The 13,772-nt window shown below is 45.8% G+C and overlaps 1 protein-coding gene across 1 annotated transcript in view; it reads left to right on the top strand.

The window, feature by feature from the left end:
• Nucleotides 1–13,772, top strand: part of LOC135379210 (atrial natriuretic peptide receptor 1-like) — a 41,660-nt gene extending 27,888 nt beyond the window's left edge. Inside the window, exons 12-21 of the mRNA XM_064612454.1 lie at nucleotides 1,095–1,248; nucleotides 5,653–5,817; nucleotides 7,851–8,019; nucleotides 9,101–9,250; nucleotides 9,949–10,072; nucleotides 10,622–10,690; nucleotides 10,746–10,920; nucleotides 12,692–12,790; nucleotides 12,847–12,938; nucleotides 13,481–13,772. Coding sequence (XP_064468524.1) covers nucleotides 1,095–1,248; nucleotides 5,653–5,817; nucleotides 7,851–8,019; nucleotides 9,101–9,250; nucleotides 9,949–10,072; nucleotides 10,622–10,690; nucleotides 10,746–10,920; nucleotides 12,692–12,790; nucleotides 12,847–12,938; nucleotides 13,481–13,594 — 1,311 coding nt within the window. The 3' untranslated portion in view covers nucleotides 13,595–13,772. The remainder of the gene's footprint in view (nucleotides 1–1,094; nucleotides 1,249–5,652; nucleotides 5,818–7,850; nucleotides 8,020–9,100; nucleotides 9,251–9,948; nucleotides 10,073–10,621; nucleotides 10,691–10,745; nucleotides 10,921–12,691; nucleotides 12,791–12,846; nucleotides 12,939–13,480) is intronic.

Here is a 13,772-nt window from a genome sequence, read left to right as displayed (position 1 = left end):
CCTCCACGGGCGACTGGGTTGAAACCAGATGATTGGAGTGGAGCTTCCTTGGAGGGCCAGGCTTCTTCTCTAGTTGAACAAGAGATAAACTGATGTTTTGAGGCTGGAACAACATAGAAGGGACAGATACAAACAAAGCCTCAATGAGTGAGGTATGAGTGAAGTATGAGTGAGCAAAAATGTAAGAGTGAAAGGAGGGTGAGTGAGGTTGAGTGGCTGGTTTGTCGTCCCTTCAGATGACGCACCCCGAAAGTCGCTGGAGAGGCGTGTTAGCTTAGCTCAATTGGTAGAGCCCTGGACCGGCAATCCAGAAGATGTGGGTTCGATCCCTACAGCTGGCTAACCTTTTCAGTGACTTTCATCTTTCATCGTTTCTTCTTTAGTTTTGTCCGTCGCCGACATATACCTCGCAGCGCCTCCTACCTTTCCTACCTTTGGAATGCGAGGTTATGTTTTTTGTGTGTGTGTGTGTTTTCTTTTTTTTTTAAATTGCTGTTTATTGCGACAATGGGCAATGGTAAAGGTACCGAACACGTGCACACCCATAGCAGTTTCCTAGTAGTGGGTCTGCTTCAATGATTTACAGTAACATTTTCACTTACAACAGCGTGAAAAACTCGAAGTTTCTGTAATCCGGACAACACATCAATACGGACAGCACATATGCCACTTGTCCCATCCTCCAGGTTAGCCATATTTCTACCTTTCCTGGCAAGCAGACTCTTGAGAGGAAAGCGTCAGTCCTCCTATTTAATGCGGTATTCTGGAACCCCAAGTTGAGACTTTTATAACCCTAAAAAAAGGGGGGGGGGGGTAAGATGCGTGGGATTGATACCCCTATTCACGTTAGATTGCACAGTCTCCACCACAGACGCGTACTACGAAAACAAAAATTCATATTGCTCCCTGAATTAAGGATTAAATCGGCGTACAAGTAATTATTTTTGTCTTTATCATCGGGTAGATAATATTTTTGCGTTTTTGGGTAGAACTGAACCAAAAAGTGATTGGTGAGATTCGGAGGCACACAAGGCCACAGAGGCGTCTTCGAGGTCTTCACACAAAAAAGCCTGCTTATTAAAGTCATCTCGCAGGGGATGACCTTCTTGCACAATGGCTTCATGGGGTTCCACGGGCGCCTCAAGTCCACCGCATGCCTCATCGACGCCCGGTTCGTGGTCAAGATTTCAAACTTTGGTCTCCGCGAGCTGCGCAAGCAAGTGCTGCCCCCCGACGTGGAAAACCCGAGTAAGAGTGGTTCTCGTCACGTGATAAAGCGTGGTTGCGGGATACACGTGGCAGAATAAATCTACCGTAATGCACGCTTAGTGCTATAACTGTACCGGTTCAACGAGGAAATTCGCCATGCTCTTTCTTACTTCCCAAATACAGTGAACCCTCGTTATTATGACCACGGTCGTTCCCGAAAAGTTTGGTCATAATGCGGAATTGTCATATTAACGGGAGGGATTTGCAGAGGTTTCACTGCACTGTTCCCCAGGAGTAGGGTCGTAAAAGCGCGTATGTCAGATTATCGGGGGTCATATTAACGAGGGTTCACTGTACTATACCTGCCGTATTGTTCAGGGTTGTTTGGATTTAATCCACTTGGATTTTACCCGGTGCATTTTTTTAAATTTTTATCCGGATTTTTTAGAGATTTTCTCCAGATGGTGATGTGAAAGACAATCTGAATTCAGCGTCAAACTCCCGGTTTATTTTATTGTAATGTTGGCTGTTTGCAGAAGCCCAGGTACGCATTAACAACGCATTATTAGCGCAGGTAACATTAGCTTTTAACTTTTTTTTAACTTTGTAACTTTTCAACTTAACTTTTTAACTTATAACTTTTCAGGTTTAACTTTTTTCCCGCTTTCTTCTACTTCTGCCCATTCAGGGAGAGACTTTTGGCGAATTCGGGTGGTCATTTCGGAGCAACTTTTTTGCCAGATCTCGAGCAGTCATGTTCGCTTGGTCAAAATGAAGCAAATTTCGCATGTTCGCGTGGCGCTTTCCGAGCGCTCGGAATTTGCTAGCTAGCACTTTTTTTGCCCGGTCTCAAAACGATCGAGCAGCAGATTGCTCAACTGTATCCGGTGTCATCACATCCGCACTGCAACGGTGGCGAGTGCCCTCATTGGCCCGCATGTTGAAATCACGTGGTTTAGCAGACGACAGAACTCGAAGACTCGCGACCGCGACGCCCCTAGCGTGATCCAAGTACCTAAAACCGCTAGATTCCTAGTAATCATGTTCGGGTGGCAACGGTCACGTGATCCAGCTCGGTCGCCGACCTAGCAATTTCCGAGCGCTCCGCGGTTTTGCTACGAAATGACCACCCGAATTCGCTATTTCTTCCACTTGCACTGTAACTGAAGTGCGCCGAAACACGACAGCTAATCTCCAGGCGTGTAGGATCCACACCATTTAACCACGCGTGCATGAAACTCCACTTTTCGGAAAACAACAGAAACTGATACAATCTTGCTGGGACAGGCACTTCTGTAAACAGAAACTATGAGAGGTCACCCGAAATCAAGAACAGCAAAGCACATTTGTTTTTACTCCGTGTCACATTTCTAGCCTCGTATATATTCTCCAAAAATATCCAAAAATATCCGGGTTTTTTTCCAAAAACGCCCACTGGAGAGGATCTTTTTAGAAATATCCGATTTTTTTTTTTTTTTTCAACCCTGGTATTGTTGCACTGACAGCAAGTAGAGCTCGCATCAACCTTAATAATAAAACTGAAAAAAATATGGTCTCGTTCCCGAGCGCGATTACAGCAACTCCTGGGGTCATAAGGAAATCTTAATTTAACAAAATTATTGTGTTGGTTTAACGCAAGGATTTTGTTCACTTAACATTCCCCCTGTGCCCCCATGGCGGCTGTTATCGCGCTCGGAAATGACACCGATTTTTTTTCCCGGTGTTATTATTAAGGTTGACGGTAGCTGTACGTGCTCCGCTCGTTTTAGTAGATGCCTTTCAAGACATAGCAAAAGCTTCGTTGAAAGTAATGCCATAGTCTTAGAGTCACGACCTACTAGAATCATGTCATAATCAGCAACTCTATGAGGAGCCGTCCGCACGATCCGCTAGGGGCGCTACTCATCGGCACGCGAGATCTGCATCACGATTGGACGACGGAAATTTGAATTCTGAACGCGCAGAAGCGTGCGTGCGACTACCGTAGCAGACGACAGCGATAGCACCTATGAAAACGCGTAGAATGATGATGATAATCAACCTCAGAATGAAACATCTTCTGTGGAATATCCACCGCTTGTACAGAAATACTAAGGTAAGCTGAACTACACGGTATTCTAGAAGTTGAGGAAGCAATAACTGGGACGATGAGAAGCGCCACCGCTACCATCCAAAAATGCGGCGCTTGGAAGGGATGCCTATGACATGGTCGTTATAATCTAGTAGGTCGTGCTTAGAGTATTGAAGACACAATGCGCAAACAAAAGATGCTGAATCGGATAGAAGTCAAATATAGTAAGGTGGGGCAAGATGAGACACGGGGCAAGACCCGACATTTTTTGCTCGACGCGGCGCCAGTCTCAGAGACGCGTTGTTCCATGTGCTTGAAACTTTACTAATAGGTGCCTCTGCATGTCTGCTTTATTGCACGTGAGAATTGCTCGGATTGGTTTATGCGTTGAAGAGAGAGAGAAAAAAATCGGTTTCTTCAGTCTGGGATGTAAAGACCCGCGAAAAAGGCGCGATTTTCTGCAGTCCTTTTTCTCACCATCTGTGCAGCAGCGTTTCGCAGGCTTATCTTGTCAATGTAAGTCCACATTCTATTTCTTTATTCATTCATCTAGACATATGCAATATATGGGCACTCTTGGTTACCCTGTGTTTAACGGAAAAATTAATGCATCCGATGACATGCACGGGGCAAGACGCGACAATTTCATGTAATTTAAATTTTGATGTAATTCAGAAACTGATTAGTCAACTATTAGGTGACCTTATGCGCGTTCTTCAGAGATTTCTTTTTTGCATATAGTACCTAGGATTTTCCAGCAAATTTTTGTTTCCTATAGGATATTTCCAGCAAAGCAGAAGCACGCGCAGTAGCGACATATCAGACTGGTGGTGCCTTGTTTGCAAAGGACATTGCAACAACTTATTTTTGTATAGTTCATTTTCCACGGCGTGTCTCATCTTGCCCCGAGGGTTGGGGCAAGATGAGACAAACTGCATTTTGAATTTTTTTTTATCTGTGTTTATTTTAGAGCGGCTATACGTCCGTTCTGCATTTACAGGTTAGAAAGCTCTAGACCCCTGAGAATGTGCCTACGGCTAGTTTTTGTAAGAAAAAAAAACACTAAAAATAAAAAAAATACATTCAATTGCAAATTTCTGTCTCATCTTGCCCTACCTTACTCTACATCAGCGCAGCCCCATATGTTTGTCTGTTTTTAAAGATACCGTAATGCAGCAGGTTATGTTGGCGGCGTAGTTCAACAGCTGGTTGCTTGTAGAGGGAACGCTAAACGTTTTTAATTTATTTATTTACAGTACGTTAAAGAACCAAAAATGGGTACAACTTTTGCTAGTAAAATTGCGCTAAAACGGTTGGAGCCGACGTCTGGTGGCATATAATCTCCAGTTTGTCAAGCAACCGTGATCTATGCTTCCCGCTGGCTTGCTGCTCACGTAGCCGACCTGGGCAGCGTTCCATAACCTCGCGCCCGCGAAGCCGCCTAACTAGGCAGCTGAGTAGATCCCTTTGCTTGTCACTATTGGAACAGGCTTGCTTAGCCGAGGCGCCTGTGGCGCCATCTCGTTGCTCACGCAAGACATGCGTACGGCGCAAGCGCAGCAGGTACTAGCGTTTCCCGCTGTCAGCCATCCCGGCTGTCAGATGGTCAGGCGCACGACCTACTACTATACTAGAGACCTGGACATCCGCAAAGCTCCCAGCGCTGAGGTAGTAGTTCTGGCAATCGCCGCTTGGCTATGAGATTTGGCGCTAGTTCGCACTATTCATTACCACGTGACTTGGCGAAACCGCGGCAATGCATGGTGGGCTGAGTTGACAACGACGACGAAGCAGTGAGAGAGAGAATAGCGCGTACTTAGCAACAGCTTGGTAGCACGAAAGACGGTGGCAAGGGCGACAGCAAGATTCCCTCTCCCCAATAATGCTATGTGGCGCTTGCAGCGGCCACTACCGTAACTATCCCATGACCCAGCTCTCCCATAGGCGATTGCCAGTTGTCCAGGTCTCTAGTATAGAGTAGGTCGTGGTCAGGCGTATAACTAGACTGCATCGATGCGCACTAGGCGGTAGCCGACTGAATAGCGGACTTGGCGAGATTTGGAACGAGACTTAACATGGCGGCACTTCCGGTTAGACCGCTAGGCAGTCGACTAACCGGGGTATTGGAACGCAGCCCTGTTTCATTTTTTAGACCCAGTGTTATGCGCATGTAATGTAGTTTTGCAGCCGTACTTGACCAGCAATGGCGCAGTTGGTGGCCACTTCGACACAGTGTTGCCCGTAATTTTTTTTTTCTTCTGAAAAACTACGAGCGCAGTTGGGACGAAAATTGTGACGCGAGAGACCTGAGGCTATCGAATAGATACATTTTCTTCCCCTTTTTTTTATTTTATATTGTACAATTCCAATAGGGAACCTCCTATGGACGGCACCCGAGCACCTGCGCGAGGAAGTTCCCGGTGGATCGCCAAAAGGAGATATCTACAGCTTCGCCATCATTCTGCAGGAGATCCTTACGCGGTCAGGACCCTTCGAGAACCTGGAGAAGTACTCACGTCACTTCCTACCACCGGAAGGTGAGGAAGGCGGCGTTCGGTGGTGTGCGAAACTGTATACCTTTGGTAGTGCATTTGGGAGAGTGAAAGGATGGCCTCTGTGGCCAGTCAGCCAAATGGTAACGCCTGCGTTCACTCAGTTGACGCAGTAATTTTTATTTACGACAATTATTGTGTCACTAACTGATACCGGATGTTTAACCTAGCGTGCTAAAAATCGTATCTAAAAAAATCTACTTGTCTGAACATTATGGGGACAACTCTATTTATCTCAGGGGAGATTTTCATTTCATTTCATTTCATTTTAATACCTTAAAGGGCCCTAAGGCATTACATAAGGGGGGAGACAATATATAAAAACACTATATACCTCAAAATAGGTACAACTCAATGCACAACCTTTCAAAAGCACTTACATTGATTAGCAATAGAAAATCAGGTGGCAAAGAGTTCCAGTCGCGCAAAGATAATATCAAAGGAGAATTTCTATAATACTCACTACGGCAGACGGAAAGAGCTAACCTGTAATGGTGGTGAATGCGGTCAGAGAACAAGGGGGCAGGGGCATTCTGCCATGCCAGGGGGCATTCTGCCATGCCAGGGGGCATTTTGCCATGACTTCTAAGCACTTTTATCGAATTTAATTCGCGAGAAACTGAATTTTCCCAATTGAAATCCAAAATTTGCCTAGTCAACCTCACGCTTGCTTGACAGAAACAGAAAGCGCATGCCTGATTTACCCCATTCTATTGCAAAATACATTCACTACTACAGTCGTAATTGCCGAGAAAAAAAAAGCTGTCGCTTCGAGGCGCGCAAATTGCCGGCCGCGTTTTCAGTAGCCGTAGCGCCACCTTCGAGCCGAAACGAGTATGGCGTTCAACCGCATGGATAGCCTTTATTACTTACTACTTATGCTTTATTGGCCAACCTTATCCGCACACGTGACCTGCTAACTCTCTAGACGTCTGTGTCCACTTGCCTCGCGTTCGTGTCTTCAACTGTCCCGCTTCCCCGTGTCCCAGGTCCCCCAAGGTCGCCATTTTCCCATGTATTTGTTCCTATCCCGATGCGTGCAATGCCGGAGGCCGCCCTTAGATACCCCATTGTTACCAGACGTTGGCTTGCGTTGCATTGTAGCGCGCTAAAGATCCAGTTGAAGCACAATCCAAGCCAGGCCAAGTCACCGAAGGAGAAATGGACGACTGCGCCTGCGGCGCCTGGTACGACAGGTACGCTATGTGATGCACGCAGCCGTGCACTAGATCCTTCCGATCGCTCAACACGTTTAAAAACGGGACCAAAAAGTGAAACACGACACAGAAAATTGTTATACGCGTTTTATTTGGACATATAAAGACTAGATTCATTCGCAACAACAACAGAAACATTTTGCCGCTAAACTTAGCGCGCTGAAGTGATCCGGAACGGCAACAGTGGGGTATCTAGTGGCGGCCTTCTTCGTTGCACGCTTTTCCCAGGTGGGTTTGGGGAACCTGCCGTGTCCCATATGTCCAGCACAAGTAGGATTCCGCGCTTTCGGTTTTTATTTTTGGGCGGGTTCGGCCTGTGTTTTTCGGTGTTTATTGATTTTCACGAAATCGACGTGTTTCCATGTTTTTTTTTCCTGGCGTGTGCACGGTTTGCCCGACAGTTATCGGCGAATAATAGAAATCCCAATGTAATTTCCGCACGACGTTCATTCAACATGGCGTTGTTCGATGCGCTGGCATCTTACGGCTAACGGAAAAAGTAAACGGCCATTTTTTTCACAACCATCGTGTTTTTTTTTGTATGGTTTTCTGATCTGCATCAACAACCTGCTGGGCGTGTGCAGCAAACTTACCTCTGTCATGTTCTGGAACGTCCCGCAATATTCGGTGCTCTTCGGTTAAGACCGAATGGGGGGAAATTTACCCGGCGGATGTTTTTCGGTGTTTTTCGGTTAAAACCGAAAACGCGGAACCCTAAGCATAAGCGATCTCAACTAGTCATCGGCGAAAGCAGCCTTCGTGGTATTCTTCTCTGACTGTTGTTTCCCACGAACTGCGCAGAGATCCTTTTCAGGGTGAAACTTGGTTCGAATCCCCCATTCCGACCGGACGTGACGCCTGCGGACTGTCCCCGGGAACTACTGTCCCTCATGAAAATGTGCTGGAACGAAAGCCCCGTCCTGCGGCCCTCCTTCCAAATCCTGCGACAGCTCATGAAGAAGTACACCAAGTACGTGCCCTCGACGCTATGCATGGTTTAGCGGTAAACTTTGACTTTGCGAGACAGTACTTATTACGCGTACCGTATTTTCACGCGTATTAGCCGCGGCTTATGCGCGATTTTTTTTTTCTCACGGGCGCCCTGCGGCTTATCCACCGGTGCGGCTTATCTGATGACTATTTCTTCCTGGTATTTTCCCCATACGCCGATTTTAACGAAAGGGCCGACAGTGTCTCTGGAACAGCACTGCCCTGCCGATGCACGAACAGTGCGTAACAGGGACGGGTCCACATTCGAGTAGATTGATCTTCACGTCTTCTGGAAGATCACTGACCCATCAGTCCACGAAAACCACCCGACAAGGGCACAATTCGATCTTGGTAGAACTCCAGAACTGACCTCCTCTGTTGTACACTGTGCCGATCCCGGAGTATGGACCACAGGGTTTATGGCCTTCTCTATGGTCTCCTTTGTCGCACAAATCAGTCGTCTCGTATTGCCCGCGGCTTATCTGCGGGTGCGGCTTATCTGCCAGAAAGTTTTCAAAACGTCCCAAAAAACGCGTCCTGCGGCTTATCTGCGGTGCGGCTTATACGCGTGAAATTACGGTACACTGTAAACTTTTTCACACCTTTAAAGGTGTGCGCTATGCACATGCAATCTGGTTGCGTAACATTGCATCTCCAGTATGATATTTTACAAAATTCGGAAAGCATTACTAAAGATCAAGTGTCAGTGCAAATCTTGCTTTCATTATGTCTTGGATGTCGTTGGTACGAGCTAATGCATATATGCATCGCTATCGATAATCGAGCACGCGCAAGTGTCTACAATACTGTTGAACAATATTGAGATGCTGCAAGACTAAATTTTTGGAGGACAGACAACACTCGAGTAAAGAAAATTTGTGCGAAACCGTGCTCCATTATGATGTTACCAAAATTACACCTAAAAAGGCGTGCGCCATGCACGCTATTACACCTTTAAAGGTGTGAAAAGATTTAGAGTGTATAGTTTCTTTTTCTGGTAGTGTCCATAGAGAAGAGAGCAACGGAATCTCTTGCGTGCATAATCTTGGTGTGCTGTGTAGGCAGATGGGCAGCAGCAATCTGTTGGACAACCTGCTGAAGCGCATGGAGCAGTATGCTAACAACCTCGAACAACTGGTCGAGGAGAAGACAGCGGCGCTAGTCGAAGAGAAGAGGAAAAGCGACGAGCTCCTCTATGAGGTGCTGCCGCGGTACGATTAACGCAAAGTCCAGCTAGGTTTTGTGTTGGTACAGCGTCTTTTCGTAGTATAGTATGTGTATGTAATGGCAGCGAAGGTTATCTGCATTTTTCGTAAAGTTACGCGCGTCTCCAGGACTAGAGATGCAAACTTTCCGGAAATTTTGAATCGCTCGAAAAAAGTTTCTTTTTCGGGTTTTTTTTTTTCCGAAAAATTTGAAAAAAAAAATGGAAACAAACGCGGTTACTGCTGAGTCGAAGGATTGCCGGCCAAGCCACAGCATACAATGAGCTAGAATCTTTAGTAGTGTTCACCCTCTAGGCATAAATGCGGAGCAGAGCATCCCATGAGATGAGACTGCTGTCTACTCTGCGATCTCTGCGAACAACCCGTCCACTCCGACCAGAACCCCGACATTATGTGAACGCGATGGCGATCGCTTGGAGCAGCCAGACAGAGCACTAAGTTGGTGGTTGTTGGCGGATTAGAGGCACCTAAGGCACTGTTTGCAGGTTGGAACGCATCGAAGGCACGAAAATTTAATTTTTTAAATTTTGTCGCCTGGAAATTTTTGGCAATTTTTTTGAAGATGAGAAAAAAACAAAAAGAAATGTTTGTTTTTTTTTTTCAAAATTTCCGGGTTTTTTTTTTTCGGGGCTTCGCATCTCTATCCAGGACACGTGCCGAATGTCCAATGTGCTAACACGCAGGTACGTCGCCGAGCAGCTCAAACGCGGTGAATACGTCAAGCCTGAGGCCTTCGAATGCGTCACCATCTGCTTCAGCGACATCGTGGGCTTCACCGCTATTTGCGCCAACAGCACGCCCATGGAGGTGAGATCAGTGGCGTAGCCAGAAGGAGGGAGGTAGGGGGTTCAAACCCCCCTAAATCGTACCCTTGGTATAGTGCATTTTGGGAAACGAGGAGGAATCCTCCTTTCCCCGTGTAATGTCCCCATAGAACCCCCTCCCGAAATATTTTTCTGGCTATACTATGCTGGGTGAGCTAGATCCACAAGTATACCGGTGCAGATTCATTTCGATGAATCTTGAGAGCCCGTGCAAAGTGATATCAATGTCGCCTTGTTAGAACCCGTGTATATTATAGTACCAGTAAGATTTGCGCGCCCTCGAGCTAAAACCGCATTCCAGACAGGACAAAGTTCTATGATCACAACATATATACCTCTGAGTTTTCAAAGGCAGTTGAGCAGTCTTCATGTCACGCTTCGCTATTCAAAGTCAGCCGGAAGCTATCAAAATAATTCGAAAACTGTCATATTACCCGTTTGCGGCAGTTTGCGTTAACGCGGTGAAGCTCGTTGTAGAACGAGGCATCTAATGGACATACCGGCTGAATGAACGTGCTGAATATGTGTCCAGGTGGTGGACCTTCTGAACGACCTCTACTCATGTTTCGACGCCATCATCATCAACTACGACGTCTTCAAGGTGAGAGGAAAGAAGGGGTTTGAGGGAAGCGAATGGACGGAAGGTTCTGTTCCAGGTAGAGACCATCGGCGATGCTTACATGGTCGTCTCGGGGCTTCCCGTGCGCAACGGTAACGAGCACGCTCGCGAGATCGCCCGCATGACACTGTCGCTCCTCAACGCCATCGCCGGGTTCCGCATCCGTCACCAGCCCAGCAACAAGTTACGTCTACGCATAGGAGTACACTCAGGTAATAGCTATGGTTTCGTATACAACATCACGGAGGCCGTAAGCGATTCTCTTGTAGGCAGACATGTACAAAATACTCAAAAATGTATTTAAGATAAGATAATAAATACTGACGTTAGAATGTAATTAAGATAGAGTATAAATACATGAAAATTAAAGTAATTAAGATAGAGTACGAAATACTTCAAAAAGTATTTGAAATGCAATTAAGATACTACTTATCCTTGAACTCAAAAAGTCACCAGCCACTGGTCAATGCGGCGAGTCGCCGCTATGTGACCTGCATAACCTGAAACCCGCGTACTATGCAAGCCGTCCCTGTATGATAGGAGTCATCTAAACAGAAGTCCCAAAAAGATGACAAAGAGATATCATATAACTCCACTAAGTATATGTGACCCAGAACAAATCAAACTTCTAGCAGGTCCCTGCTCGGCGAGGTCAGAATTCGGCGTTACCACATTAGGGCACATATAATAGAACCTTCATCCGCAAAGGATTAGTACATTCGGGCCAAGACCTCTAAATGGAGACTTCCAAGAAGGGCCAATGTCCGGGTCAAGTCCGAGGGACTCAGGAAATTTCCACTGAGCACGCAAGAAAATGGAAAGACGAGACACAGAAAGTTTGAGAGGGATATCCAAAATATGTAATTAGAGTATTGAGTAGAAAATACCATAAAATGTATTTTAAATAGAGTACAAATACACAAAACAAAAAGTATTGAGTAGAGTACCAAAATACCGCAAATTGTATTTAAAATACAGTATTTTAAATACAATACTCCAAATACGTACAAGTCTGCTTGTAGGCAGGGAAAGGTAACGGAATCTTTTTTCGTTTCCGTTACCACATCCGTTACTGGACCTTATTTGTTTCTGTTTCTGTTACGTTTCCGTTTAGGTTTTCGGTACAGCCTCGCCTCCAGCCCCTTTTTGTTTTCCTCCTTTCTTTTTTTTTTTTTAAAGAACATTGCGACCGTAACAAAACTTAACCCCACTACGTTCTGAAGTCTATTTTGAGGACTCCGGGGATACATGCATACAAGAGACAACGTTTATTCAAAATACACATATATAGGTACGTGATTTTTGTGAACAGCTAATATGAACATGGTTTCCAGGAATGTTTCTTTTTCTATCACCATCATACATCACAATGTTACTCACGCTTGCAACTTCCACGTCACCATAAGCGTATAAGAACTATGCTTCTTCTATTTACTGTGTACTACTTACTCATATGCTCCAGTTTGATAGTTCATTTTAGTTTTAGTTCTTCAGTTAATTTTAGTTTGCTTCACTGAGGTTTATTTCATAAATTTATCTACACGATGCGGTAAAGAAGTACAATAATTCGGGTCCTGCGGTACCCGAATTATTACCGTAAATTATTGTGCTTTCCGTTTCTGTTACCGTTACCTGCTACATTTCCGGTATAATACCGTTTCCGTTTCTATTACCGTTGCCTGCTATATTTCCGGTATAATACTGTTTCCGTTTCTGATACCGTTACCTGCTATATTTCCGGTATAATACCGTTTCCGTTTCTGTTACCGTTGCCTGCTATATTTCCGGTATAATACTGTTTCCGTTTCTGATACCGTTACCTGCTACATTTCCGGTATAATACCGTTTCCGTTTCTGTTACCGTTGCCTGCTATATTTCCGGTATAATACTGTTTCCGTTTCTGATACCGTTACCTGCTACATTTCCGGTATAATACCGTTTCCGTTTCTGTTACCGTTTCTGTTACCTTTCCCTGTTTGTAGGTCCTTGTGCAGCGGGGGTGGTGGGGCTCAAACGGCCTCGCTATTGCCTCTTCGGCGACACAGTCAACACGGCTTCACGGATGGAGAGCTGCGGCGAAGGTACAAAAAGGTGACATTTCATTTGGTAGAGCTATACGAGGTGTTGTCATGCGTAGCAATGAAGATTCACATGACACGGGAGACGAAGCGGCTGCTGGACACCTTCGGTACGTTTCGTCAGAGGCTGCGCGGTGACATCTATGTCAAGGTACGTTCCGTTTACCGTATATTCACACGAGCAACGTTCCCCAGAATACTCCAGCGGAAGATGCACAAAACGTCACGGCTTTCTGCTGCCACGTAAGCGCTCAATGTCGTAAACCATGGGCCGCTAGTATACTGCGGCTCAGCAACAAGATATTACGTAGCACAGACGACATGGCTGATGGTCTGCTATTTGCGTATAGTACGCCTTTCCCGATATTCCGGCGCCGTGCCAATACTGAACACAAAACGCGGCGGAACTTCCGCCCCTGATAGGTTTTTCTCTTTTTTTTTTCTTTTTTTGCCTTATCTTCCACTAGAATATTCCGTGAGGATATCGCTCGTGTGAATACAGTTACTAGAGAGTTTTAGCAGACCGTTGATAACGTGGCTTGCGTCGAACCGTATCAACCGGAACCAATCAGTGGATAAGATTCTGAGTCAACGCACCACTGCGATTGGTTCCGATAGGCACGATAACCTTATCAACGGTATACTAAAACTCACTACTTTCTGGCACCGTCTAAGGGTATAGGACGCATTCAGGGCAAAGGCATGATGCGCACCTACTTCCTGGAAGCTGAGGAACCCCCATTCTCGCCTGACATCGGGCTCCAGGGCACCTTCTTCACCAACGAGCACCTCATGAAGCAGATGTGAACGGACCGCGCACAACGATACTCTATCGCCAACGTGCAATAATCGTCTATAATTTAGCGCATGTGTAACCATCCTGCTGCAATCATGTTTCTCCACACGTTAAAGAGGTTTTAGAATCAGAGTGCAATCTGCTACAGATATCGGAGAGCCCTAGTACTGCGTACGCAACGAAATAGCG

The sequence above is a fragment of the Ornithodoros turicata genome, chromosome 1, assembly GCF_037126465.1.
Source record: "Ornithodoros turicata isolate Travis chromosome 1, ASM3712646v1, whole genome shotgun sequence".
NCBI classification, from domain to species: Eukaryota; Metazoa; Arthropoda; class Arachnida; order Ixodida; family Argasidae; genus Ornithodoros; species Ornithodoros turicata.
This window is presented reverse-complemented; position numbering and strand designations above follow the sequence as displayed.